The 26,374-nt window shown below is 37.5% G+C and overlaps 1 protein-coding gene across 12 annotated transcripts in view; it reads right to left on the bottom strand.

The window, feature by feature from the left end:
* DTNB (dystrobrevin beta) overlaps positions 1 to 26,374 on the bottom strand; it is a 307,191-nt gene that overhangs the window by 73,308 nt on the left and 207,509 nt on the right. For all 12 annotated transcript variants that reach the window (XR_002323946.2, XR_002323947.2, XR_002323948.2 and 9 more), the window contains 2 exons: positions 3,109 to 3,194; positions 2,001 to 2,114 (listed from right to left, as the gene is read on the bottom strand). Coding sequence is in view for 9 of the 12 variants with exons in the window: in XM_020983941.2 (XP_020839600.1) it covers positions 2,001 to 2,114; positions 3,109 to 3,194 (200 nt within the window). In the remaining 3 variants the exon portion in view is untranslated. The remainder of the gene's footprint in view (positions 1 to 2,000; positions 2,115 to 3,108; positions 3,195 to 26,374) is intronic.

Genomic DNA, 26,374 nt, shown 5'->3' with positions numbered 1-26,374 from the left:
TATATGAGATTCTATGTAGCTTAAGGTCTCATTTGTTTTCTCTCTCTTCTAATTTCATTCACTGCACTAACAGGCACTATTTAAATGTAAAACATAATATTATTCTCAAGAAGAGACTCAAAAGTTAAATAATGCATGGTCCTTTTGAACCATTCTCTCTTTTACTGGCAAAGAACCTAGGTTCACATTTAGTTCTACTAGTTAATATCTGAGTGAGCTTATATAAGTCATTGAAACTTCTTGGCCCTAAGTTCCCTCATGTGTAAAATAAGGAATTAAACTAAATTATTTCTAAGTTCTTTGTAGCACTAAATCATATCCTAATCAATCAATCAATAAGCATTTATTAAGCTCTTACTATGTGCCAGGCACTATGCCAACCACTGGGGATACAAAGAAAAAGGAAAAACAGTCTCTGCCCTCAAGAAGCTTATGTTTTAATGGGGGAAACAACATATACAAATCAAGATATATAAGATAAATACAGAGTAGATGGAAGACCACCTTAGTGGGGATGGGTGGGGTGGAAAGGCCTCCTATGGGAGGTAGCATTTGAGCCAAGTTTTAAAGGAAGTCAGGGATTCTAAGAGGCCAAAGTTGGGAGAGAAGCATTCCAGGCATGAGGAATAGTTAATACAAAGGCTTGGAGATGGGAGATAGAATATTCCATACAAGGGACAGCAAGTAGGTTAATATGGCTGGATTTCACAGAACCTGGAGGGGAGTAAATGTAAAAAAGATTAAAAGAACTTATAAATTGAAAGTTTGGGGGAAAAGAATTTCTGTTTTGGACATGCTGAACTTGAGAATCCTAACATACATCTAGTTTAAAATGTCCAACAGGCATCTGGCAGATGGGACTGGTGCTTTGGAGAGAGACTAGAGCTGGATAAATAGATCTGGGAATCTTCAGCGGATAGTTGATATTTCAACCTACAGTAACTGAGGAGATCACTGAGTCAGAAGAGGGTCCACAATAGTTCATGTTTACAAATGGTCTAAAAACTTTATAATTCTTAATACCTTGTGTTCCCCTTTTTGCAATTCTGGCACCTTCACTGAAGGAGGTCACACAGGATTGAGAATCATTTTGTATTTTTGTTTTCACAGCCAAAGATTATATCACTCAGTGGCCACTGTACTAGTGATGGGCTGCTCCATATTTAGTGAGGCCAGTCCTTGGAAGGCAAACACAGTCTGCTACTGAAACCAACCAAAACCCTGCAGCATAGCTGAATCTGCTGGAGCTTGTACCATGCGAAAAAAGTCTCTAAGAATGCAGGGTTACTTTCACCCCTCTATGTGGCAAAAGAGTAGGACTTTGTGGAGGTTTATAAAAAGAGAACTATAAAATTCATCTACCTCTATACAGACATGAGGTACAACTCTGACAGGAAGTTATGAGTGACCCAAAGGAAAATGGAGGGAGACATAGAGTAGTCAAAAGTAGGTTGAAGCATTTTTCAAATGATGGCTTATGGGCAAGAACTGATATTTAAGATATCATTAAAGACTTACATGGAGGTATAAAAGAAATGGAGGTACATAGGTTATAAGGCTATATGGTAGGTAGGTTATATGGTTATAAGAGCAAAATGGGTAACTAGACCAACATAGAGTATGAATGCTTCCCTTGTACTCAGAGACTATAAAATGACCTAGAAGACCTCTACTGTATCAAGTAGGTCCTCAGTAGCTGATCTATGGAAGACCATGGATAAGAATAACAGAAAATTAAAAGACATGAATTAGTTACAATCTTTACCAAAGAAGAGAATACTAACATTGAGTGGATCACAGATCCACCGAAGTAAAACATTAAAAATGAAGATAATGAACTGAATCTTGTTGCCTCTTCTATTCCAAAAAAAGACTCCTCTAATAGTCACTGACAGTGTGTCCTATTGTTTCTGTCTCCAAGGAGTTAAATTCTCCCCCTAAAATAGCGTGAAAAGCAAATTTGGCCACAAAAACTGATGGTGTGGAGAGCTGCTTCTTACCTAAGTAGCCGGAGCTCTGCCAAGAGTGTGGGGTTCTGCTGAGCCTTCTCAGGAGTTGGTTGAGAAGCTTGCTCATGCTCTAAGCGGAGGCGCTGAATCTCCTGAAGAATTTCTCTGGAAAGAAAGGGGAATGTCAATCAGGATAATGACAGCTATTCAAGAGGTAACATTTTCTAGACTTCATAGTTTTATTTTCCAAAAATGATGCTGTCTACGAAAACACCCTATCTAACCATCCCTTCCCTGCCTCAACACTCTTCCTGGTATTGAATGTTCCAATATGAATTAAAATATGAAATGAATATCTTTCAAATACAATTTCATTTAACATTTTCTTGAAGACAAAAACCATGATAATAGCTAAGGTTAAGAGAAATACTATTGCTCAGAATTTTAAGAAGTTTAGAAAAAAGGCAACTGGGAAATGTTAATCAATTCTTCCCTGGGTAAAGTAAAGGGAATGTTTTATGGTCTTGTAATGAGAATTTAGGAGAAACCCTTATGCCACTCATCTCCTAGGAGCATAGACCTTAGTCATGCTCTGCTTCTGATTGCTATATTCCATTTTTCCCAGTCAGATTCATTGTCTCACCCTCAAAAGCCCTAACCCTGTGCCCTGGTTCATTTCTCTTCTAAGCAGGCAATAAGTTGTTTGTTCTGCCAATATTTTAACTAATTCTTAATTAATTTTACTTATGATGATCCTTGAGTTTCCTTTTGGTAGACAGCTGGTTATCTGTAATGTTGTTAGTTGGGCCAGACCAACTAACATGTAAGAAATTGGCTAGATAAAACGGTGAACAAAAGGCAAGAGTAGGAAACTGGAGAGGAATAACCGGAGGCTGCATTGGATGGCACTGGGGAAGTGATGGACAGAAAGACATCTATTTTACAATGAGTTAATTTCTTAAAGAAAAATGTAAGTTAACAACTATTTTTCAAATGACAGTTTGGGGCACTCCTTCAAACAGGAATGAACTAACTAAGCAGTGCTCTAAAGGGTGCTTCCTTCCTGAGTGATGAGTTTGCTGCCCTGTAGGACCAAGGCTGAACACCTATCATAGTACAATCTACAAAATAACTGCTTGTTTGCAGTGAATAGAATTACCTGTTTTTGTTTTCCAGTTCTGCGATGAGCTGCCTTTGCTGTTTGTTAGCATCAAAGTTAAAGCTGAGGTCAGTTGGGGGCCGGGTCTGGAATGAAGAAGGGAGCAGAGGATCGTGAAAAGGGCCATTAAAAATGATTCAGAATCCTATATTTCCCTCTAATGGATTTTCATCCTATATTTCCCTCTAATGGATTTTCAATCCTTTCTGCTTTGTGTAGATTGAAAGGCTTATGGTAAAGAAGAAGGTGGGATCTGAGTGTGAATTTTGTTCTTAACATTTAACTAGTTGAAGACCCCAGACAAGCCACTTAACCTCTGGCAATATATATTTTCTGAAAGGTAAGGTGGAGATAGATAATAATACCTATAGTTGCTAAGTCACAGAATTGTTGTATGTGTTCTGGACTCACACAGATTAGGTCTAATTATAAAGGCTTTTGAACAACTTTATGGCTTTTGCCCCAACCCAGGATTTTTCCTGGGAAGATCAGAACTTAGCTCATGTCTAGGCTTTCCCTCCCAAAAGGAAAAGGGTCCATAACTTCCATTCAAATACATCAGCTAATAAAACATTGGTTTTATTTAATAAGCAAATCCAACAGGCATATACTCAGCCCAGGGATAGTCAAGAAAAACTTTTCTTCACAAGGGTTCTTAAACTGGAGTCCAGGAACTTTTAAAACATACATATTTTTATAGCTATTTCAATATAATTGGTTTCCTTTGTATTCCTGTGTATTTTATATTATGTATTTTAAGGCATTTTTTCTGAGAAGCAGAATAATGTACCTTCTCAACTGCTTCTCCCCTCTGATTAGAGAGTGGAACAATAAACTCCTCCCAGACCCTTCCTTTATAAAGTGCTCAGAGCTTTTCAGGTAACTTCATTTTCCATCAGCTGCTCTGCTTGGTTTTGACTTCAAGAACATCATGCCCAGCACTCCCTTAGGCCTACCTCTACCTCCTTCAGCTTCCTTTTGTGTTTTGTCATCTCCTATTAGATTATAAGACCCATGAGGGCAGGGGCAGTCTTTCTTATTCTTATCTATGTCCCCAGCACTTAGCATAGTTCCTTTCACATAGTAGGCACTTAATAAATGTTTATCGACCTTATTGACTAAGAAAGGGTCCATAGGCACTACCAGACTGTGCCAAAGGGGTCCATGATACCAAAAAGGTTAAGAATCTACACTCTACTGTCCCACTTTCCCTAAGCACTTAGTTCATGGGCCGTATAGCATCCTTTCATTGAAAAGGTACTGTACCTCTTCCAAGTCTCAGATCTTTCTCCTGGGGGCAGGGTAGGGGGAAAGGGGATACACAGACTTCTCCAAGGAGCTCAATCCACCCTAGCTCTATGCTTCCACTCCTGGTATATGAGTGTGTGTCACTTCCCTGTTGATAGGTGTGTGACTGCTACTCTGCTGCTCTCTCTGAAGAGGGAGATGTCTTTCTGTTTCTTGCCTTGTACCAGGGCTTCTAATTCAAGGTTCTATACCAATCTACCTGTTCTCATAAGTGATCCTTCTTGATGGGCAGTGGCTCTCTTTCTTGTTCCAGCTGCCTCCTACTGGTGAGTATTTGTATAATTTTAAAGATATTCCAAGAGCCAATTCCTCTCTGAACTTCATCAGAAGTAATGTGCCAATTTATTAATAATCTTTGCTGCTGCCAACAACATAAATTATAATAAAAGGTAATATGTAAGTGCTAGGACCTCTATTTTTTTGGAGGGTAGGGTATCAGTGTGATTTCATTTTGTGGCAAATTCCTTTACCAATATAGTCATTTTACCACTTAGTCTTATAAAGTTACTTGGAGCAGTGAGAGGTTAAGTCAATTTTAGAAGCTTTTATCAAGTACATACCATGTTCCGGGCACTGGGTTGTACTTTCGTTGGAATAGGTTGTCCCCTTCTACCAACACAGAGTTAGCACCTGCTCTACAACCTGTAGTTTTTGAGAGTGGCTTGGGACATTGGGAGGTTAAACTGAGGATCACACAAGCATAAGGTGTCAGAGGCAGGATTTAAACCTGGGTCTTCCTGCCTGTGAGGCCAGATCTCTGAGGTACCCTATTCCATGCTGCCTCTCATCCAAGATCCATGTGTCCCCCAGACCCCAACAAAATCTTCCCTCATAATAAATAAGTACAGTCAGCTAAGACAAATTGACACACTGGTGACATCTGCAAAGTATGCCTCATTTTGCACTTAGAGTCTCTGCTGAAAGGCAGAGATATGATTCATTATCAGTTCTCCACATATGCTATCCAACTGTGACTACATATCGTAGACCAAAATGCAGTCACACCTGCATGTTGTGGCATTCTATATTCTTTATTCATGTCTTCCCCCTCATGTGAATCGCTAACACCTTGTTGAAGAAGCTTTGTAAGTGCTCTATATTTCAATGCAATCAATTCAATGTCATCTGTAAAGAAGAACATATGAAAGACTTCACCATTTATAGGGAAAATCTCTTCCACTTGTTCTTTGTGTAGGATATCCTTCATGACATTGGTGAATACCTTTGGTGAGCATGTTGCTCTTACTGTTCACTTGATACTAATGATCAGAAGGTAACAGAGCAAATTTTCCTCTACGGTTGCAACTAACAAGGGATCTTGTATGACAGTAACAGGTATGGGCCACATTTTGAAGGAACCCTTAAGACTGCATTTTGCTCTGAGTCAAATTTTTTTGCAATGAGTAATAAACAATAAAATCTTATATCTCCCCCACAATTTTTGATCAATCAAGTGGACATGGTCTGTGTTGAAAATCAACTGGGGATATTTGTCTGTTTCCTTTTGATATTTTCACTAAGCATGCCTTTGATATATGCATAGATCATTGCGAGATCTTATAAAGATGAGAAGGAAATGACAAACCTCTCCACTATCTTTGCCCCCCAAAAAACCCCCATGGATGGTGTATTGATGTGCTATGGTCCATGGAGTCACAGAGAGTTGGACATGACTGAAAGACTGAACACCAAAAATAAAGATGAGAAAATAGATACTTGAGCTTATTAGCTGCTGCTGTCTTCTTCTTACTCCTTAAAAAATAATACTACTACTTGTGATCTTTTCCATTTTGAGGAAGTTTTCCTTCTTAGATGTCTTTAAAATCAAGTCCTGAGTGCCTTTAAAATTGTGCTCCAAAAACAGACCTCTTCTATGCATATTTGGTCAGGTCCAACCACTCTTCTTGGCTTACTTTTCTAAAGTGCCCATTTATGTTTCTTCTTCATTTAATAATGTATGTGTCTAAATGTGATAGTTCAAATGTCATAAATGGTGACAGATTGTTAAAGAAATGCTAGCAAATTTATTCCACTGGATGTCTATTTGTTGTCCTTCCATTTCATTTGTTGGTGCTCTCAGAATGGTGGAAGGAAATTTCTCTTGCCTATGCTTATTATGAATATTGTAAGGCAAGATGATCAAAGATCCTATAAAATGATGTTTCTTGATGGGTTTGGGAATATAGCAAACTCCTAAAACTCTCCTTATTCGCCTTTTCAAGAAGACCCTGTGGGTAATCCTTTCACTCAATTGCAACTTCTCTGTATCTTCTTATTTATCTATTGGTTGGTGTCTTTCATTTGAGAAGAAGACCAAAATGACATCACTATGTTAGAATCAAGTCACAGTATGTCCTACTGTGGTTGATCAAACCAAATATGAGCTCAGGATGTTCTACATGTGATACTAATAATGTATCACAGAATGCTCTACCATAGGTCAGGCACAAATAGTCCATGTGAACTTTTGGGGTGGATTCTCTAAATTTGTGCACCTCATGTTTCTTTTGAGCTACTTCAATTCTGCTTTGCTCACAGAGCACAGCACCTTCTCTGATGAGGGCATGCCATGCTGGGAGGTCCTGTGTAAGTGCCTCCCATGTCACACAATCAATTCCAAAGTTCTTATGAAAGACCTTGAGGGTGTCCTTGTATTGCCTTTTCTAACCACCATGTGAGCATTTGTCCTGTGTGAGTTCTCCATAAAATAGTCTTTTTGGCAAGTGTATGTTTGGCATTCAAACAACATGGCCAGCCCACTGGAGTTGCGCTTTCTGTGGTAGAGTTTGAATACTTGGCAATTTAGGTCAATAAAGGACCTCAGTGTCCAGTATCTTATCCTGCCAGGTGATCTTCAGAATCATTTGAATTGCTATTTTGTTTGTAGTAAGAATGTCAACATAGGTATGGTTCAATTTCTCTAAAAGTGTATACACTCACACTGGTCATGAGACTAAGATCTCATATTTATAGCATGAATATAATGTTTATACAGAGTCTAAAAACTCTTGAGTCTCAGGACCTGTTGTTACCCTTCTGTACCATACAGAAGTGGCTGAAAGCTGCTCGGGATTATATTTATGTATTTTTGTTTATTTCACAGATTGCCATGACAAAAGAATCCATCATTGTGTGGTTAGCAAGTGGCTGATGAGTCTTTCTATGCTTAGTTATCTGGGTCCTCAGATGCACTCAGACAGAATCCAAAACCAAAACTGTGCCAACAGCTTTTCTGGCCTTGCACATAGCTTGTGTTTTATTGGCACAGCTTTTGAGAACCCAGGGTCATTTCTATACCACAACGAAACATAAGAGTAAGACTTTACTAAAGAGCAAAGTGGAAGGTTAGGATCATTTTCAGTTCTGCAATTGGAATATGTATTTTGCTCTGCACATTTTCCTGTTGGCTTGAGGTCATTTTCCTCTCTGTATCAAGAAGCAGACATTTCATGTCTGAGCTAGAGCCTTTTTTTTCTAGTTTCAAGCTAGAAGACTTAACAGATACCTCTTTAAATGAATGGTGTCTTGCAAATAGTGGATGTTCAATAAATGTCTGTTGAATTAAAATTGAATTACATTTAGTATTCCAAAATAAATAGGGAAGAGAGAACAGAATAAAATAAATCCAAGTTGGTTATTTATGACTAAATCTTAGCAAATTAATAAACAAGCATTTATTAAACATATACTATGTACAAGACCCTGTGCTTGCTGTTGGGGATACAAAAACGAAAGTGAAGCAGTCCTTGTCCTGTCCCTGAGGAACTTATGATCCAGGGAAGGAAGACAACATGCAGGTATATAAAAATAAAACATAACTTTTGAGAGGTCATTAATAGCAAGGAGAGGACCAGGAAAACATGAAAGGCTCACGTAGAAGGTGTCATTTGAACTGAGCCTTAAAGGAAACCACGGATCGTAAGATGTGGAGGTGAGGAAGAAGTACATTCTTAGCATGGTGAACAACCAGTGCCAAGGCATGGAGACGGGAACTGGAATGACATGTATGAAGAACATACTAGGTACGAGGACCACAATATGTGTACAGGGAAGTAAGGTGTAATAAGGCTGGAAAGGCAGATTGGGGCCAGGCAGTGAAAAGCTTTAAATGCCAAAGGATTTTACATTTGATCTATCTCACCTATTATCTTAAAGATAATACAGAGTTACTTGAGTTTACTGAGTAAGGGGGTGACATAGTCAGATCTATGCTTCAGGAAAATCACTTTGGCAGCTAAGACGAAGATAGATGGGAGGGGAATGAGGAATGAAGCAGGAAGACCAGTTATGAGCAGATGTTCCCAAACTTATTTGGCCTACTACCCCCTTTAAAAAAAATTACTCAGTGCTCCCTTGGAAATCTACTTTCTTTAACCCTTTAAATTTTTTTATTTGTGTCATTTCAAATATATATATATATATATATATATATATATAAATTTGATAATTTATCATAAATTTGTGGGGTTTTTCCTGCATTGAAATTTTGATGATGCAGTACTGTGTCATGTAACTGTATATTATTGCATTGTAATCAAGTCATTACACGACATATTCCTGCTGATGCATGCTGGACTTCCCAACAATGAGTAACACACTCTACTGCCAACACTTGCTTGTTAAGACCTGTTGGTGGATTTGACCACTGATTGGTTATAAGTTGCATTTTGTCTGTTTATTTAGAAAATGATGTAATCCCCACTATTTTAACCCTGTTACATAACAGATGAAACCTATAGGAACGGTTTTTCAAAATTTTTCTTCTCTTCTCTTCTTTCTTTATGCTTCTACCACTCTCTTATTTTTATTCAATGCCCCCTAATTGCACCTGAGGGTACTACCATCCCTCAGGATCATTTCAGTGCCCCCCAGGGGTGGTATCACCCACTGTGGGAACCTATGAATTATAAGGATATTACATGAGTCCAGGCAGGAGGTGATGAAGTATGGAACTAGAATGATGATCATGTGAGTGGAGAGAAGGGAATATATATGAGATATCAAAGTATAAATGACAAAATCTGGCAATAGATTGGATATGTGGAGTAAACGAGAGTAAGAAATTGAGGATGGCTCACCAAATGTAAGAGTTGTAGTGTCTTCAACGGGAATAGTGAAGTTCATAACAGGGGCAGGTTTTGGGAGAAACATGAATTCTATTTTAGATATGTTGAGTTTGAGGTGTCTATAAGACATCCAATTTGAAATGTCTAAAAGGCAGCTGGTGATGCGGGACTGGACGTCAAGTGGGAAATTAAGGCTAGACATAAAAAACTGAGAATCATCAGAATAAAGTTGATTAATAAACTCTTGCAAGCTTATGAGGTCATGAAGAGAGCATGTAGAAGAAGAGGCTTGTGGGACACTCACAGAGCATGACATGGAAGATGATTTACCAAAGGAAAATAAGGAGTATTCAGATAAGTAGGAAAAGAAATAAGAGCAGTGCCATGTGAATCCAGAGAAGAAACAGATGGTTAACAGTGTCAAATACTAAAAAAGTTGAAGAAGAATGTGAATTGATAAAAGACTATCAGATTAGGCAGTTTGGAGATAATTGGTAACTTTGGAGAGAGGAGTTTCAGTTTTGACTCAGGAATTTTACATTTAGAATACTAAATGTAATTTAATCAAAAAACTCCATAATTCTGGTTTTTTAAAATGTTAGTTTCTTATTCTCACAAATTTCTAGGTCACTCTAGGAACAAAGGTATCATTAATTCATAAAATCAAACAATATCAGAATGAAAGCAACCTTAGACATGATCTAATCCAACTCCCTAATTTCTGCAAGCTACACAAACTAAATTTAGGGAGGTTAAATATTTATTCAAGGGCACACAACTAATTAGTGGCTGAGACTAGGACATATTCAATATAATAGGATTTCCTTCATAATTAAAGATGATACTACTGACCCATCAATTGGATATGAAGTTTATGCTAAAATACTCTAATGCATTTGTGATCTCATCAATCAAATCCCTCCAATGACATATATTTCAATCCATACATACCCACCCACCCTATGCAATTCTCCAATTGATTTAAATCTATGAAACTTCTATATAAAATCATTATAATCAATGGTTCTATTCTTTCTTCCATTAATTTTCCATTTTCAGCATCAAAAATTCTTTTAAGTAGAATTATTTTAATTATATGTCGTATCTTTTCTCATTTTTCATTTTTCTAGTTTTGTATTAATTGTTATCTTTGCTCTAAGCTCTAACAAGTTGGTGGTCTGACTGCATGTAGACAGTTATTCATGTCTATTAAATATTATCAATTAAAAAAAATTTTTTAGTTGAATATATCCTATGCCTCCCAATTCTTTCCTTGGAGAAAGCATTCATGAAGTATAGCTGTGAGGCTTCTGCATAATATCTTAGTCTTTGGTCTCTGTCATTCTTTATTCCTGAATTGTATTTTCCAACATATAATTTGCTATTCTCTCCTATGCCTACCTTTGCATTGAAGTCACTGAATATCAAAGTACATACTGATTTCTTTGGAAAGTTTTATTGCACTATTTGCATAATTTCTCTACTTCTGTATCCCCTGTAAGAAGCTGGTGCATAAGCTATGTAATTATTTGTATGACCGTCTTTTTTAAAAAAAAATATGAATTCTTATGAGCCCTGCAATATGTTGACCAAATGTCCTATGAAATAATGATTCTTGTTGCCTTTGGATGTATAATAAAAATTTGCTAGGCTAACTCCTTTGTTTGCTTCTGAAATGAAATTCTGTGATCCATTCTGTTATTGAGCCACAACTTTCTTCTGTCTTCTAGTTTCATTTGTAATAAGAGTGTCAATTAATTTCCTCTAATATTAGGTCCATTTACTGGTTATTGGACAGATATCTTACATTTATAATACCACAAGTAAGTTTAATTTTTACAGATTGTCTAAAATGGTGGGATTCTCAGAACTCTCTCCTCCTTTTGCTGACATTCTACTACACACAATGTAGCAACATAGCACTGAGGGCCAATTGGTACGGATTTTTTTTTGGTGGGTTGCCTGGGATAAAGAATTTATCACCATGTGGACAACCTACTAGAGATGAATTTCTCCATATTCAGCAAGGTTGTAACCTTGAAAAATAGATAAGGTCGATTACTGTGACCATTCTCAAAACCTTCCAGCATGGATCATGTATTGCTGGCATAACCTTCAATAACCTACTTACTGCCACACTCTGATACAACAGTGGAGTAAGGTTTACTGGTTTATGTGGTTCTACAAAATTTTGCATTCCTCCCATAGCATTTCTGCCATTCAGAATTTTATGACCCATAAGCTATAAAACTCAGATTGGGTTTCAAGTTCCATGAGTTCCTTTGGGGTCATAAGATCTACCTTGGATTAAGCCCTAGGGATAAACTCTGACATAAGACTAGCAACAGGGGAAAAATTCTATGCCAGGGCCAATCTGGATGACTTTTACATAAGTGCACTGTTTCTCAGGTTCTGCAATTGATTTTTGAGTCAGCTGGAGAAGGACCCGAAAGTCTCCAATTAAATAAAAATCCCTTTAAAATTTATCCTATAATTCCAAAAATGAATCAGAACCTTTTGGAACCAACATTTCTATCATAAAAGGCCTTTAGCACCACCTTGGATTTTTAATGTAGATCTAAGGCCAGTCTACAACAGAGCCTCCCTTGGGCAATTGGAGCCTATACTCTAGGAGTCTCAGAGTAAGCCTAAAGATATGGCTCAGACCCTGAGCTACAAAACGGCACATCTTTCTTAGGCAAAAGTACTGTTCCATGAGGACAGCATTTTTGATAACCTAACAAATGTCAAATACTTGGATAACTCTAGGTATATGAGTCTTCTTTCAGTAAGTAATGGAGAGAAATAAAACTTTATGCTTGTCATTTTCCAGTGTCACCTTTTGGATATCCTGCTAAAGTCAGCTCTTAATTCCCAAGGGAGGAAAATTTAAGCTCTCTAAAGATGCTAGTCTCATCATATTTAGAGAAGATACATTTGGTAAAATTACGCTGACAGTTTTCAAGATACACTGTCATGTGAAACCTCTCCCTAGTGACAAATACTATACTTGGAAATTCAATATTGTGTTGAGGTTATGGGTCAGTTTAAGAACATCTAACTATTTTCATGTGGGTCTCATGTTATACTTTATATTTACTGGCTTCTTGAATTATCCTAATTACAAAAGAATGATTCTTCTCTAAAATTTCAACAGACCTCTGAGATAATGTGGTTACTCTTTCTAACAGTATAGACTGCAACCCATTCCAACATTATCCTGTGTGATATTCACAATGCTCTACCACAGATCCTCCACAGAGCATCAACCCAATGTGTTAGAGATCTTCTCTAGGTCTTCTTACATTTTGTGGGCACCAATGTACACTCAAGCTGGTTATCTATTTAGGCTGTTCGTCTATCTCCCTTTCTTGCTAGGTGACTAGGCCATTTCCTTTTCTGGACATAGATTTTTGGACGATATTCTGAATATAACTTCTTGCATGTGAGTCATTACTGGGAATGTGTTCCATATACTCTGTACCCACTATGTATCTCCATTTACCTTTAGATCACCTCCAACTTTGATTTTTCAGTGACCAGGTGTCTCCAGATTTGCCAGTATACACGATCATCAGGAGACCTTTTTTCTATTGTGCTGATTTCCTTTTGTTTTTAGATAAGTCATTTCCCCATAGGATTCCTCCACTGATCCCTCCCTCATAATAAAGAAAATTTATTAAATCCAACCATTTCATATAATGACCACATTTTAAGAGTATTTACAGGATAAGATAGTGGAAAAATGGCAGCAACTTGTCTGAGCTCTCCCCAAAATCTCTCTGAATACCTTTAAATAATGTCAAAAAACAATCTACAGAGTGGAAGAACCCAGAAAAAGGACAGAGCGAAATGCTTTTCCAGCCAAAGAGAACTTAAAAGGTCAGCAGGAAAGGTGTGTCCCACCTGGGTGAGAGTGGAGCACAGTCCACCACAGGCTAAGCCAACTCAGACCGCAGCAAACCATGAGCAGACCTTGGTAGCCACTGAATCAGCAGCAGCAGTAACAGCTCCTTCCAGAGTTCTCAGCCCATAGATAGTAAGGGTGTCAAACAACTGGTCAGAAGGAAATTACAGATTTGCTAGCACTGAGGCAGGACTTATTGCTCTGCCCATACTCAGATCCGGGTTGCGGTCCTCAGTGGCAGTCTCAGGGCAAGGAGCAGCACCACTACACCAGAACTTGTGGCCACAGTGCAGCAGGAACCCTCATGATAGTTTCAGGGCAGAAAAGAGTGGTTGTGGTCACTCACAGACCAGAGCAGATACCACCTTGGAAGAACTGAAAACTCTGAAAACAGATGTAGAAAACATCTGAAGCTTGGGACAGGGTGCCCTTCATCATGGAAGCAGAGCCCCACTTTAGCAAAGAGTTAAAAGTCAAAAAAATAGGGTAGAAAAATGAGCAAACAACAGAAAAAAATTCTGACCACAGAAAGTTACTATGGTAACAAGGAAAATCAAAACACACACTCAGAAGAAGATAACAAAGTCAAAGCTCCTACATCCAAAGCCTCCAAGAAAAATACGAATTGGTCTCAGGCCATGGAAGAGCTCAAAAAGGATTTTGAAAATCAAGTAAGAGAGGTAGAGAAAAAAATTGGGAAGAGAAATGAAAGTGATGCAAGAAAATCATGAAAAATGAGTCAACAGCTTGGTAAAAGAGACACAAAAAATACTGAAGAAAATAACACCTTAAAAAACAGACTAGACCAATTGTTAAAGAGGCACAAAAAACCAATGAGGAGAATGCCTTAAAAAAGCAGAATTGGCCAAATAGAAAAAGAGGCATAAAAATTCACTGAAGAAAAAAACTCCTTAAAAAGTAGAATTGGCCAAATTGAAAAGGAGGTATAAAAGCTCATTGAAGAAAATAATTCCTTAAAAATTAGAATTGAGCAAATAGAAGCTAATGACTTTATGAGAAATCAAGAAACAATCAAACAAAACCAAAATAATGAAAAAATAGGAGACAACATGAACTATCTCATTGTGAAAACAACTGACCTGGAAAATAGATCCAGCGAGATAATTTAAAAATTATTGGACTATCTGAAAGCCATGATCAAAAAGAGCCTAGATAGCATCTTTCAAGAAATTATCAAGGAAAACTGCCCTTATATGCTAGAACCAGATTTTGAAAGAACCCACTGATCATCTCCTGAAAGACAGCCCAAAATGAAAACTCCCAGGAATATTATAGCCAAATTCCAGAACTCAAAGAGGTCAAGGAGAAAATATCACAAGCAGCCAGAAAGAAACAATTCAAGTGGAGCCACAGTCAGGATAACACAAGATCTAGCAGCTTCTACATTAAAGAATCAGAGGAATATGATATTCCAGAGGGCAAAGGAGCTAGGATTACAACCAAGAATCACCTATCCAGCAAAACTGAGTATAATCCTTCAGGGGGAAAACGAAGATTCATTGAAATAGAAGGTTTTCAAATAACATTGATGAAAAGATGAGAAGTGAATAGAAAATCTGACTTTCAAATACAAGACTCAAGAGAAGCATAAAAAGGTAAACAGGAAAGGGAAATCATAAGGGACTTAACAAGGTTAAACTATTTACATTCCTACATGGAAGATGATACTTGTAACTCATAACTTTTCATTATTAGGGCAGTTAGAAGGAATATACATAGACAGAGGGCACAGGCGTGAGTTGAATATGAAGGGATGATATCTAAAAAAATAAAATTAAAGGGTGAGAGGAATGCACTGGGAAAAAGGGAAAGAGAGAGGTAGAATGGCGTAAATTACCTGACAGAAAAGAGGCAAGAAAAAAGCTTTTACAGTGGAGGGGAAGATAGGGATGGTAGGGAGGAATGAATGAACCTTACTCTCATCAGAATTGGTTCAAAGAGGGAATAACATACATACATACTCAACTGGGTATAGAAATCTATTTTACCCTACAGGACAGTAGGAGAAGGGGATAAAAGAAGGTAGTGGGTGATAGAAGGGAGGGCAGATTGGGGGAGGGGGTAGTCAGAAGGAAAACACTTTTGAGGACGTATCAGGTAAAAAGAGAGAGAATAGAATAAATGGGATAGGATAGAGGGAAATAAAATTAGCAATAGTGACTGCAAAAATTTTGCAGCAAATTTCTCTAATAAAAGTCTCATTTCTCAAATATATAGAGAACTGAATCAAATTTATAAAAATAAGAGCTATCCCCAATTGATAAATGATTAAAAGATATGAATAGTTTTCAGATGAAGTAATCAAAGCTATCTCTAGCCATATGAAAAAATGCTCAAAATCATTACTGATTGGAAAAATGAAAATTAAAACAATTCTGAGGTACTACCTCATAACTATTAGACTTGCTAATAGGAAATAAAAGGAAAATGACAACTGGTGGAAGGGATGTGGGAAAAATGATACATTAATACATTACTGGTGCAGTTGTGAACTGATTCAACCATTCCGCAGAGCCATTTGGAACTATGCCCAAAAGGCTATAAAACCAGCAATACCACTATGAGGTTTGTATCTCAAAAGAGATAAAAACCAAAAAGAAAAAGAAGCTATATGTATAAAAATATTTATAGCAACTCTTTTCTGGGGGCAAAGAACTGGAAATTGAGGGGATGCCCATCAAGTGGGAATGGCTAAACAAACTGTAGTATGTGATTATAATTGAATACTATTGTGGTATAAGAATTGATGAGCAGGATGCTCTCAGAAAAACCTTGAAAGACTTACATGAGCTGATGCAAAGTAAAATGTACTGTGTACAAAGTAACAGCAGTATTTTGAGATGATCAGCTGTGAACAACTTAGTTATTCTTAGCAATACAATGATTTAAGACAAGTCTGAAAGATTTATAATGAAAAATTCTATCCACCCCTAGACAAAGAACTGATGGTGATTGAATACAGATTGAAGCATACTTTTTAAACTTTATTTTTCCTTAGCTTTTTTTTTTTGGGGGGGTCTATGTTTTCTTCCACAACATGACTAATATGGAAATGTTTTGCATGACTACACATGTGTAACCTATATTGAATTGCTTGGCTTCTCAATGATGGAGTTCAGTAGGGAGGGAGGAAGAGAATTTGGAATTCAAAGCTTTAAAAATGAATTTTAAAAATTGTTTTTACATGTAACTGGGGAAAAATAAAATACTAAATTAAATTTAAAAAGAGCACATACAACATTCTGTACTCATGGAGCTGCATTTCTGTACTGATGGATGGGGCAAGCATTTATGAAGCGCCTTCTCTGCATCACATGCTGTGCTAAGTACTATACAAATACCTGATCTGAGGAGAGAAATATGGCTTATCATCTGTTCTCCTGAACTGGCACTGGTCATTATAATTAATCAGAGGTTGGCAACTTCTTAGCATTATGTTCATTTACACTATAGCATTTGTTTTCTATAGTTTTTCCTAGTTTTGCTTATTTCAAAATGTACGACTTCATATTAGTCGTCCAATATTTCCCTGAATTCCTCATACTTGTCATATCTCATGGCATAATAGTATTCCATTGCAATCAAATGTCATAATTTGTCCAGTCATTCCCTAAGTACTAAGTATCTATTTTATTTCTAGATTTTTCCTACCACAAAATGTGCAGCTATTAATATTTTGGTGGTACATATTAATATTTGGTGTATATAAAGAAGGAATTCCCTGCCCCCCCAACCTTGGGATACATCCTAGTAATGGAATCACTGGATTAAGTTTAATAACTTTCCTCCCATAATTCTAATTGTTTTATAAAACAGTGGCAATGATTCAGTCCCAAAATCATGTATTAGTATGTCTATCTGTGCCCTTCAATATAGACTTTTAACCTTTTTTTTGACCAATTTGAGGAGTACAGGGTGAAATTTCAGGCTTGTTTTAATTTCTATTTTCTTGTCTTCAGTAATTTGAAGCACTCTATTACATAAATGGTAATTGATAGTCTGCAATTCTATTTTTGAAAACTGCTCTTTAATTACTTTTGATCACTTGTCTAAAATCAGTCAAACAACAGGCATTATTGTCTGTGTGCTAGAGGCACTGTGGATACCAAGATAAAAATTAAATATTATCTGCCTAAAATTCAAGGAGCTTACATTCTACTGGAGGAGATAATTCATATGTATGTGTGTGTGTGTGTGTGTGTGTGTGTGTGTGTGTGTGTGAGTGTGTGTGTGTGTATATATATATATATATATATATATATATATATATGAAAGTATATACCAAAACATGTAAAATAAATACAAGGTAATTTTTTAGGGGGAGATATGAGGAGCTGGGCTCATCATATCTGTGTAAATTCCCTGTATATCTTACATGTCAGCAATATGTGATTCAAATATTCTTCCTGCTCAACAGTTTCCTTTCTTATTCTAGGTGCAATAATTTGATTTGCATATAAAGTACTGCTCCTTTTGCATATGAACAGTTTGGTTGCAGAAAGGGAACTTAAAAAGAATATATGTATAAGGAAAAAGTATGAAGTAAACTTATGAAAAAAAGTTTCACAGATGAAATGCTGAGGGGAAACACACTTAGGAGGAATAGGTAGAGAACTGCCCCCCAAATGAATGTACTAAGAGGTCCTGTTTGAAAGCAAAGAAATAACTGAGATAAATGATTTCTGCAGAGCATTATGATCCATTATCTCATTTGCATGTGACTGTTTCTGAGAATTTTAAAGTTTAGAGAAGATTCTGGGAAGATGGCAGAGAAGGTCAGAAAACTTTTGGCTCACCAAATCTCCTCCACAAAAAATACAGAACATCACCTCAGAACAGCAGAAATAAACATAGGGTAAAGCAATTGTCCTCCTAGATAATTTGAGAAGGCCTCAGGAAAGACCCGACCACCAGGGACAGAGGTTCAGCTTGTGCGAACACCTCCAGGCTGACTCTGCAGAATCAGTGAACCAACCCTGTGGGAAGTTGGGTTGAGAGGCAGCCTTAGCCTTAGAAACTTTCATCTTGAAGACTTGTCTAGGTCTGATGGCTTAGTAGGAAAAGATTGAAGGACCTTCCACCGTCAATGCCAAGCACAGCTGTGCTGACCAGATGAGTCCTGGCTGTGGCTGTGGGGAGAAGGAGGTAGCACAAGTGCAGTAGCGAAGGGCAAGGACCCTGCTGGCTGTGGGCACTGGCAGGAGAGCAGAGTCCCTGGTTTCAGTTCTAGGGCAGAGAAGACTGCTGTAGTTTGCAGCCACCAAGGGACTGCAGGGAGCAAGATAATTTGTGGGACAGTGTGGCTGGGGCCCCTTGCCATGGCTTAGGAGTGAAGATGAGAGCCCAAAGTTAGGACCTGAGACAGATGTCAGAAAATAACAGTAAGAAGGACCTGAGACTTGGGGCATCATTCCCCATACCTCAAGACTACATCTTAATTACACTAATAGCGCTAAAAACAAAATAAAACAAAAAATAAAGAAAAATGAGCAAGCAAAGGAGAAAGAACCCAACCATAGATAGTTATTATGGGGATAGAGAAGACCTGGGCTCATATTCAGAGGAAGGTAATGGAGCTAAAAAAGACACACCTTTTTCAATGAGAAACTTCAAATGGTCCCAAGCACAAAAAAAGTTCTTAGAAGAACTTAAAAAGGACTTTGAAAATCATATAAGAGAGACTGAGGAAAAAATATAATAGCAATCCAAGAAAATAAAGAAAATTATGGGAAAAAAAGTCAACCAACTTGAAACAGAGAGGCAAAAACTTAAGGAAGTAAATAATTCATTGAAAACTAGAATTGGGCAAAGGGAAGCTAAGCTAGTGATATTCTAAGACGCCAAGAAATCATAAAACAAAATTAAAAGAATGAAAAAATAGAAGAGAAAATGAAATATCTTTTATTTTTCCTTTATTTTTTTCATGAATCAACTGTGGTTAAGTGACTTGCCCAGGGTTACACAGCTAGTAAGGTGTCATGTGTCTGAGGCCAGATTTGAACTCAGATCCTCCCAAATCCAGGGCTGGTACTCTATCCACTGCACCACCTAGCTGCCCCGAGAAAATGAAATATCTCATCAGAAAAACAATTCATCTGGAGAGCAGATTGAGGAGAAATAATATATGAATAGTTGGACTAACTGAAAACTGTGATTGGAAAAAAAGAATCTTGATACAATATACAAAGAATTATCAAGGAAAATTGCCCTGAAGTTCTAGAAGAAGAAGGCAAAGCAGAAATAAAAAAAATCCACTGCTCACCACCTGAAAGAGATCCCAGGAAGAAAACTTACAAGAATATCATAATCAAGTTGCAAAGCTCCCAGATTAAGGAGAAAATATCAGAAGCAACAAGGAAAAAAAACCAATTTAAATACCATGGAGCTACAATGAGGAGTACACAAGATCTAACAGCTACTACGTTGAAGGACCGTAGGTCTTGAAACATTATATTCCATAAAGCAAGAGGGCTGGGATTACAACCAAGGGTAACTTACCCAGCAAAGTTAAGTATAATCCTGAATGGAAAATAAAGTGAACATTTAACAAACTCAAAGATTTTCAGGTTTTTGTGACAAAAACTTTAGAAATTAAGGAAAATTTTGACATATAACATCCAGAAGAAAGCTATGGTAAACATTAAAGACCAACTAAGGACTCAATGAGGTCAAATTGTTTACTTTGTATATATGAAAATATCAGCAGCACTCTTACGATTGTCATCAGTATTTGGGTAGTTTGAAAGAAAGGCTTGGAAGAGCTGAGTATGACGGGGTGATTCTAAAAAAATAGAATTGTGTAAGGAGAGATAAAAAGGATTAATTATCTCATACAAATGAGGCATAAAAGGAAAACTGATCCACAAGAAGCTAGTAGGGAGGAGGATGGGTAGGGCTGGAACCTTACTCTCACTGGGAATAGGTTAAAAAGCAAAATACACACACACATGCACACACACATATGTATAAAAGTCTTCTAAATTCAGAAAGAAATAAAAGGGCAAGGGGATAGGGTGGGGAGATGATAAGAGAGGGACTTTTAGAGGAGTGGGTAAGGTTAAGGAATACGATGGCAAGGTAGCAGGTAGAAGTGAAGCAGAGGAGTGAGAAGAGATAGAGTAAATAGGGTGAGAAGAATAGTGAGGAAAAATAGGAAGGAGAAAAATATACAAGTAACTGTAGCTTAGAATGTGCATGGGATGAATTTACCCACAAAATGGAAAATGATAGTAGATTAAAAATTTGAATTTACAATATGTTGCTTTCAGGAAACATTATAAAAATGAGAGATACACACAAAGATAAAATAAAGGGTAGCAGTAGAATTTATTATGTAAAAAAAGCAGTGATAGTAATCATGATCTCAGACAAAGTTAAAGTTAAAATAAAGTTAATCAAAAGTGAAAAATAGAGAAACTACACGGTGTCAGCAATATTAGTCAATATTGTTTTAAACCATTTAAAATGCTTAGTATAAGATACCTGAGCATATACCTGCCAAAACAGACACAGGAACAATATGAATGTAAACATAAAACACTTTTTATGCAAATAAACTCAGATCTAAATAACTAAAGTAATATTTATTGTTCATGGTTAGGTAAAGCCAATGTAATTTTTAAAATGATAATTTTACCTAACTAATCAATGTCACCCCAATTAAATTATTAAAAATTATTTTACTGAGTTAGAAAAAAATAATAACAAAGTTCATTTGGAAGAGCAAGGTCAGGAACTTCAAAGAAACCAGGAAAAAAGATGTAAAGGAAGTAGATTCAATAGTATCAGACCCTAAACTATATTATAAGGGAAAGCATTGTTGAAGTATAAAAAGCATAATTTTGATTATTTTAAATTAAAATTTTCTTGTATAAATAAAATCTATGTAGCCAAGGATAGAAGGAATACAGAAAATTGGACGGAAACTTTCATAGACAATCTCTCAGATAGGATGTGATTGGGTTGGAATATTGCTGTGGTATAGGAAATGATGAGCTGGTTGATGTAGAAAAACATGGAAAGACTCCACCTTCAGAGAAACAGATGACAGGTGGAAATGGGCATAGCAAGGTCTTACAGATGTGTGTATGAGTTTATATGTGTGAATCCATACTTAATTATAGCCTTCTTTGGCGGGGCGGGGGGGGGGGGGATACAAAGTAAAAAGTCACAGCAGAGAACAAAAGAAAGCCAACAAGGAAGCAAAGAAAAGCTAGGCATCTTTGAAAACAATGTATAGTATTTATTATATAAGTTTTCTTGAAAGGGAAATTTATTGTTTTATATTAAATCCTCTCTAATGGTCTGGCAATTTTTTCCTCATTTTGTATTTAAGTTTAAAATTTTAAAAATACCAAAAAAAGTTTAAAGGTCATAACTGACAAAATGGCAAATTAAATAGCTGGAGACTATGGAAAGATTAAATAAGGATTGCTGGGTTCACACCTGATGGAAGGCTGGATTTGTGAGTTTTACTTCAGAAAGTAAAGATGAGTTGTTAACTACCAGGAAGCTCTGATTTAAAGGATTAAGAGATTAAGAAAAGTAAAAGCCAGGTATGAAAAAATTGAGTGTGAAGAAGATAGCAGGAAAATGAGTCCAGGAAAGGTTCAGCGGCTGAGCTGGGAGCCTGCTCACTGGAAGAGGGGCGTAATTTTGCTGACTGGATGGAGAAAGGTGGGAGCTGCCGAGAAACTCACAAAAGACAGCTGCATTCAGCCACTGTTTGAGATTCTTATTTTCTAGTGCCATTTACAGTTTGAGAAAGGGGAAACTTCTCAGAGATATCTAATTGCTCCCTACTGCTCCCTCTAATTCAACGGGGAGAAATAGAAGGGGAAATACAGGCTTTGTATCTTATTTGTTGTGAGAAAGGGTTTGACTGGCTGAAAGCTGATTGAATAAAGCAAAATGCTATTGGTTGAAGAGCTAGTCTTGTTACATTGCTCAGAGAGTCAACCCCAAGAGCTTTATTATTTCTTTGGCTTATGATAGCATGATACTCTCTTAGCTGTTAGGGTGACTGTTAAGTTAAAAGAACATGTCACTGCTTTTTAGGTTTAAGAGCAAAACAGGTGCAGTTTTGTTTTTTTGGTTTTTTTTGGTTAGGCAATGGGATTAAGTGACTTGCCCAGGGTTACATAGCTAGTGTTATGTCTCTGAGGCCACATTTGAACTCAGGTCCTCCTGAATCCAGGGCTGGTGCTCTATCCACTGCGCCACCTAGCTGCCCCCCCAAACAGGAGCAGTTTTAGCCAGTAGGAGAGCAGCTATCAGAGAAACAGCTTCATGTGTGAGCTGCCTCAAGAACATGGATTTACCTACTCATGCATTTGTTTTGCATTACATAATTGTGACATGATTGTTCTTTTTGTTTTACTTCATTAAATTACCATATTATACTTAGATCCTTAGAAAGTTTGAGCTATAGCCTTGTAGCGGTGGCCCCCTCTCTGAAAACTCTAGACCTGCCAGTGTAAAGACAAGTAATAATAGTAACAATATTAATAATAGCTGGTATTTAAATAGCACCTACTATGTGCCAGGCACTGTGCTTAACATATAGTATCCTCACAACAGCCCTGCAAGATAGGTCCTATTATTATCTTCATTTTACAGTTAAGAAAACTGAGGTAAACAGAGGATAAATGACTTGTCCAGTGTCCTACAGCTAGTAAGTTCTGACACTGGATTTGAATTCACCTCTTCAGGCCCAGTACTCTATGTGAAGTACCATCCAGCTACACAATTAAGTGACATAAGTTAACCAGGTGAATCAGTCCTGGGAGAGAGGAGATAGTCTACACCTTGAATGGGCTACATGATCAAAAGTCTTTTAGTTTTATGTAGTCAAAATTGTCCATTTTTATCTTTTATGATCCTCTCCGTGAATTGTTTATGAATATCCCACCTAGCTGTATCTGTGAAAGGTGACCCTCAACTTCCATAACTCTACATCCTTAGTCCTCCTTAGCCATCCACTAGAATGGTCATACTTTAGCCATGATCTTTCTACACTTCTCTAATTTTCTGATGATGTGATTGTTCTGAATTTTTAGATTGAATATTAATTGGAACTTAGTGTAAGTTGACGTTCTAAATCTGATTTCTGCCAAGCTGCTTACTATTTTCACAGCAGTTCTTATCCAACAGAAAGTCCTCCTTCTACCCCCATCCTCCCAGTTTTTTTGTGTTCTTGGCTTTACTGCACACTGGACTGCTATTTTTAATTGCTTGTCTAGTCTGTGCCATTGGTCTACTTTTCTGTGTTTTAACCAGGGACAAATAGCTTTGGTGATTATTGTTTTGTGATATAATTTGACATTTGGCAATGCTATGGGGCTTTCATTCCTGCTTTTTTTCATTATTTCTCTTGTGATTCTATAACTTGCAGTAGAGCATTTTGAAAATGGATTTTTGAGCCAGGAAACAGCTCTATACAATTTCCCAAATGCAACCCAGTTTGATATTTTCTTCCTAATCAATTCTGGGCCCAGCTTGGTGTGTGTAGTACCTATCCTAGACAGATGTAATCATATATTAATTAAATGGATTGACTGCCTGAATAATTAACCTTTATCCCCAAATCATCAGCTTCTCTTTAGTGTATTCATGGACCTAGTCCAAGCCGAAATTAAAAACAAGTTTAACCTGGACCAAATTTAAACCATGGCTGGGTTTCTATCTGGAAAGGTTTTCTCCCAAAAAAAGTTCACAGAAGTTGCTAAACAATGAAAATAAATGTCTAGTTTCTTAGGTCAAACTCTCCTTCAATCTAATCTTTTTCTTCTTATTCTTTTCATCTTGTGCTCACAGAATCCTGGATCTCTCCAGAAGACAATGAAGTCTATGTCTTCCTCCAAAACTGGATGCTCTTTCTCTCATGCCCTCTGACACTCTGAAGGAGTAAGCGTACTCCCACTTCTAGACTTTTCTCTGATGCCCTCACTCAGTGACTGTGTCTTCTTTAGACAGAAATAAGTCTTTTTTTTTTAAAGGCAATGGGGGTTAAGTGACTTGCCCAGGGTCACACAGCTAGTAAGTGTCAAGTGTTTGGTCTGAGGCCAGATTTGAACTCAGCTCCTGCTGACTTTAGGGCCAGTGCTCCATCCACTGCGCAACCTGGATGCCCCAATAAGTCTTTCTTTTTAAGTCCATCTGTCTAAATCAGCTTGTCTGGATCCTTACTATAAGTAATGTACCTGCTTTCAGGTAATCTTCCTTTCTTTCTTAAGGAGTTTGGTACTTGGCTCACAGATTTCCTCTCTACTCAACCTCTTCCCTAATGAAAAAAGGACTTCAACACTCTGGCTTTTCAGCTTATTAGTATCCTTACCTCCAATGACTTAACATGTTTACTCCCCTCAACCACCCACAGGGAAAGTTATACCTTATATCTCACCATCATCCATTTTTGTCCTACCTGCGTGATCCTGAATTTTGAAATTCCACCTTTCTGATCATATTCTTTTATCCTTCTGTCTCTACATCTGTTTCACTTTCCCCAAACATATACTTTGTCATCAGCATGACTTTCAGTACCTTCAAACCCTCCTTATTTCCCAAGTCTATCTATCACCATTGTTCTGGCCTCACTTTTGTTCCTTTAGGGCCTTGACCCTATAGATGACCAGTTCTACGATGACTCTTTTTAACCCTTGAATCTACTGCCTTCTTGTCCTATCACCACTCATAGTTTACCAGATCTTAACCTTGGTTACCCCTTTACTATACACCTTCTATGCTATTTATATGCTGCTGAGTACCTCTTTAGACAGTAACAGAAAGGTGTTGACTGGTCTACTATAGATTTATTTTATTTCATCTTAACTTGGCTCTTTCTGCTATATCTGAATCTCTATTACATTCCATTCGGGAAATATTCCTAAACATCTCACTCCCCAATCCCTGTATAACATTCCCTTATCACCACCCCTGTGCAGAGGACCTGAAAAGCAATGTTATCCATCATGAGCTCCTTCTTCTCTCTACTATATACCCCAAAACTCATCTGTTCCCCATCCTCTCCTCCTTTACATTAGTCTCTGAGTTAGTTGATAAACACTTAGAAGTATCAGCTATATACCAGGAAGCTCTGGGGATACAAAGAAAGGCAAAACAGAGCCCTGGCTCTCAAGGGGTTCACAGTGTAATGGGGGAGATGACATGTAAACTGTTTAAGTGAGATGCATAGAGGACAAATTGGTGATACTTAACTGAGTAAAGGCATCAGCATTAAGTTTTCTGGTATAAAGTAAGACTTTAGCTAGGATTTGAAGGAAGCCAGCAAAGGGGAGGAAAAGTATTCAAGGCACACAGAGGACAGCCAGTGAAAATGCCCAGATCAGGAGATGGAGTATCTTATCTGAGGAACAACAATGAGGCCAGTGTCACTGCACTGTGTAGTATGTGGGTAGTGAGTAAGGTGTAAAAAGACTGGAAATGTGTGGGGTGGGGGGAAAGGTGTGAAGGACTTTGAATATAAAACAGAGGATTTTATATTTGGTTCTAGAGGTTATAGGGAGCCACTAGAGTTCATCAGGTGAGGTTCTTTGGGAAGATCATTTGGTAGCTGAGTTGAGGGTGGATTGCAGTAGGGAAAGCCTTTGGCAGGGAGTCCAACAAGCAGTCTAAATTGCATTTACTTCAGGTGTGAGGTAATGAGGGCCTGCGCCAAGATCCTAGCAGTGTCAGAGGACAGAGGGGGATGTATATGCGGAATGTTATGAAGGTAAAATCGATGAGACTTGAAAACATTAGCTGGAGGGGGGCATGAGAGAGAGGAATGTAAGAAAAGGCGCCACTTTCTCTTTACCTTTACTTGTACCCTCCATCACTTCTCCTCTAAGAGATTCCTGCTTCAATCCCGTTCTCTCTCATTTTTGATCCCTCCTTTCTATTAGCTCTTCCCCAGTTGCTGGCAAACATTCTCAGGCTTCCTTCTTCATTAAAAGATCTATTGATA

This window comes from Phascolarctos cinereus, unplaced genomic scaffold (genome assembly GCF_003287225.1).
Source record: "Phascolarctos cinereus isolate Bilbo 61053 unplaced genomic scaffold, phaCin_HiC Scaffold_2;HRSCAF=192, whole genome shotgun sequence".
Taxonomy (NCBI): Eukaryota; Metazoa; Chordata; class Mammalia; order Diprotodontia; family Phascolarctidae; genus Phascolarctos; species Phascolarctos cinereus.
The sequence above is the reverse complement of the archived record's forward strand: the minus strand, read 5'-3'. Positions and strand labels throughout refer to the sequence as shown.